Below are 1,501 nucleotides of genomic sequence, written 5' to 3'. Positions count from 1 at the left end.
CTACATACACAGCCTTCATAGCAATGATCTATGTTACGTAAAAAGCTCTTCTAGTGTTCTAAGTTCAGCCCTTGGAAACTTGTTAAAAAGTAAATATTCTAAATAATTATTTTTAAGTGGGAACTCAAGTTAAGTGGAGAACATTGGATTTTAACCAATGTGACACACGTGCCTCACACCTCCTGTTCCCATGCAGGGACCTGGCTCAGAAGAAGAATTTCACTCCCTGGGATTTTACAGAATGACCACCGGGGATTTGACAATGGCAATGATCTTTTTCTTACAAACTACAGTTGGACTTCTGGGGAATTTCTGTGTTTTTTACTATTATCTCTTCCTTTATTTGACAGGATACAAGCTTAGGTGCACAGACTTGATTCTTAGGTATCTGACTGTAGCCAACCTCTTAGTTATTTTTTCTAAAGGAATCCCTCAAACAATGGCATCTTTTGGGTTGACACATTTTCTCGATGATTTTGGATGCAAACTTGTTTTCTTTGTTCACAGAGTGGGCAGGGATGTGGCCATTGAAACCACCTGCCTCTTGACTGTCTTCCAGGTGATCATGATCAGTCCTGGGGACTCCAGGTGGGCACAGCTTAAAATAAAAGCTCCCAAGTACGTGGGCACCTCCAACATCTTCTGCTGGGTCTTGAATATAGTGCGAAGTATTGTGGTTCCTTTTCATCTAACTGGCAAAAGGAATAACATAAACATCACAAAGAAAATAGATCAGGACTACTGTTACGCGATATCTTACGACAAAATCACAGAGTCATTCTATGTGCCATTGCTATTATCCCATGATGGTTTCTGTTTGGGGCTCATGCTCTGGGCCAGCGGCTCCATGGTTTTCACCCTGCACAGCCACAAGCAGCGGGTCCAATACATTCATAGGAACAATCTCTCCCCCAGATCCTCCCCTGAGAGCAGAGCCACCCGAAGCATCCTTGTGCTGGCGTTCTTCTTCCTTTCTTCATGGATGCTGTCCTCTATCTTCCACATGAGTTTGTCAGTTTTTAACAACTCCAGTCTGTGGCTGAGGAACACTTCTACACTGCTCACTATGTGTTTTCCTACTCTCAGCCCCTACATCCTCATGAGACATGACCCCAGAGTGTCCACCCTCTATTCTGCCTGGATATGGAAACAAAACCCCCTAAACTTATCATAAATATGTAAGTTATATGCCTATTCACAGTGGTTATTTATTAACCCCTTTCAATGTGCAAGCACATTTATGAAATATTCATATTATGAGAGAGGGGTAAACGAGACAAACTGAGCTTCTCCTAAATAAACATCCAGAGCAATTATAAACGAAATGTGGTATAGTTATCAAGTTAAAATACAGTAGCACCTCCTTATCCAAGGTCTCACCCTCTGCAGTTTGTGTTCCATGTGGTCAACGGCAGCCCACGAGCAGACAATCCTCCTTCTGATTTATGGTCAGAAGCCCCATAGCAGCCTAGCGCTAAATCACAGGCCTACCTCATTCCCC

General features: G+C 42.8%; 1 protein-coding gene across 1 annotated transcript; it reads left to right on the top strand.

Annotated features, from left to right (window-relative positions):
* The first annotated feature begins 241 nt into the window (after positions 1–241).
* On the top strand, positions 242–1,174 carry LOC125153789 (vomeronasal type-1 receptor 2). The gene has a single exon (XM_047837309.1). The coding sequence runs from the start codon at positions 242–244 to the stop codon at positions 1,172–1,174; it is 933 nt and encodes a 310-aa protein (XP_047693265.1).
* Positions 1,175–1,501: the final 327 nt, after the last annotated feature.

This window comes from Prionailurus viverrinus, chromosome E2 (assembly GCF_022837055.1).
Source record: "Prionailurus viverrinus isolate Anna chromosome E2, UM_Priviv_1.0, whole genome shotgun sequence".
In the NCBI taxonomy this organism is placed as follows: domain Eukaryota; kingdom Metazoa; phylum Chordata; class Mammalia; order Carnivora; family Felidae; genus Prionailurus; species Prionailurus viverrinus.
The sequence above is the reverse complement of the archived record's forward strand: the minus strand, read 5'-3'. Positions and strand labels throughout refer to the sequence as shown.

Excerpts from the sequence above, each read along its gene's own strand:
- LOC125153789 (XM_047837309.1), top strand. The coding sequence starts at position 242 with ATGACCACCGGGGATTTGACAATGGCAATGATCTTTTTCTTACAAACT.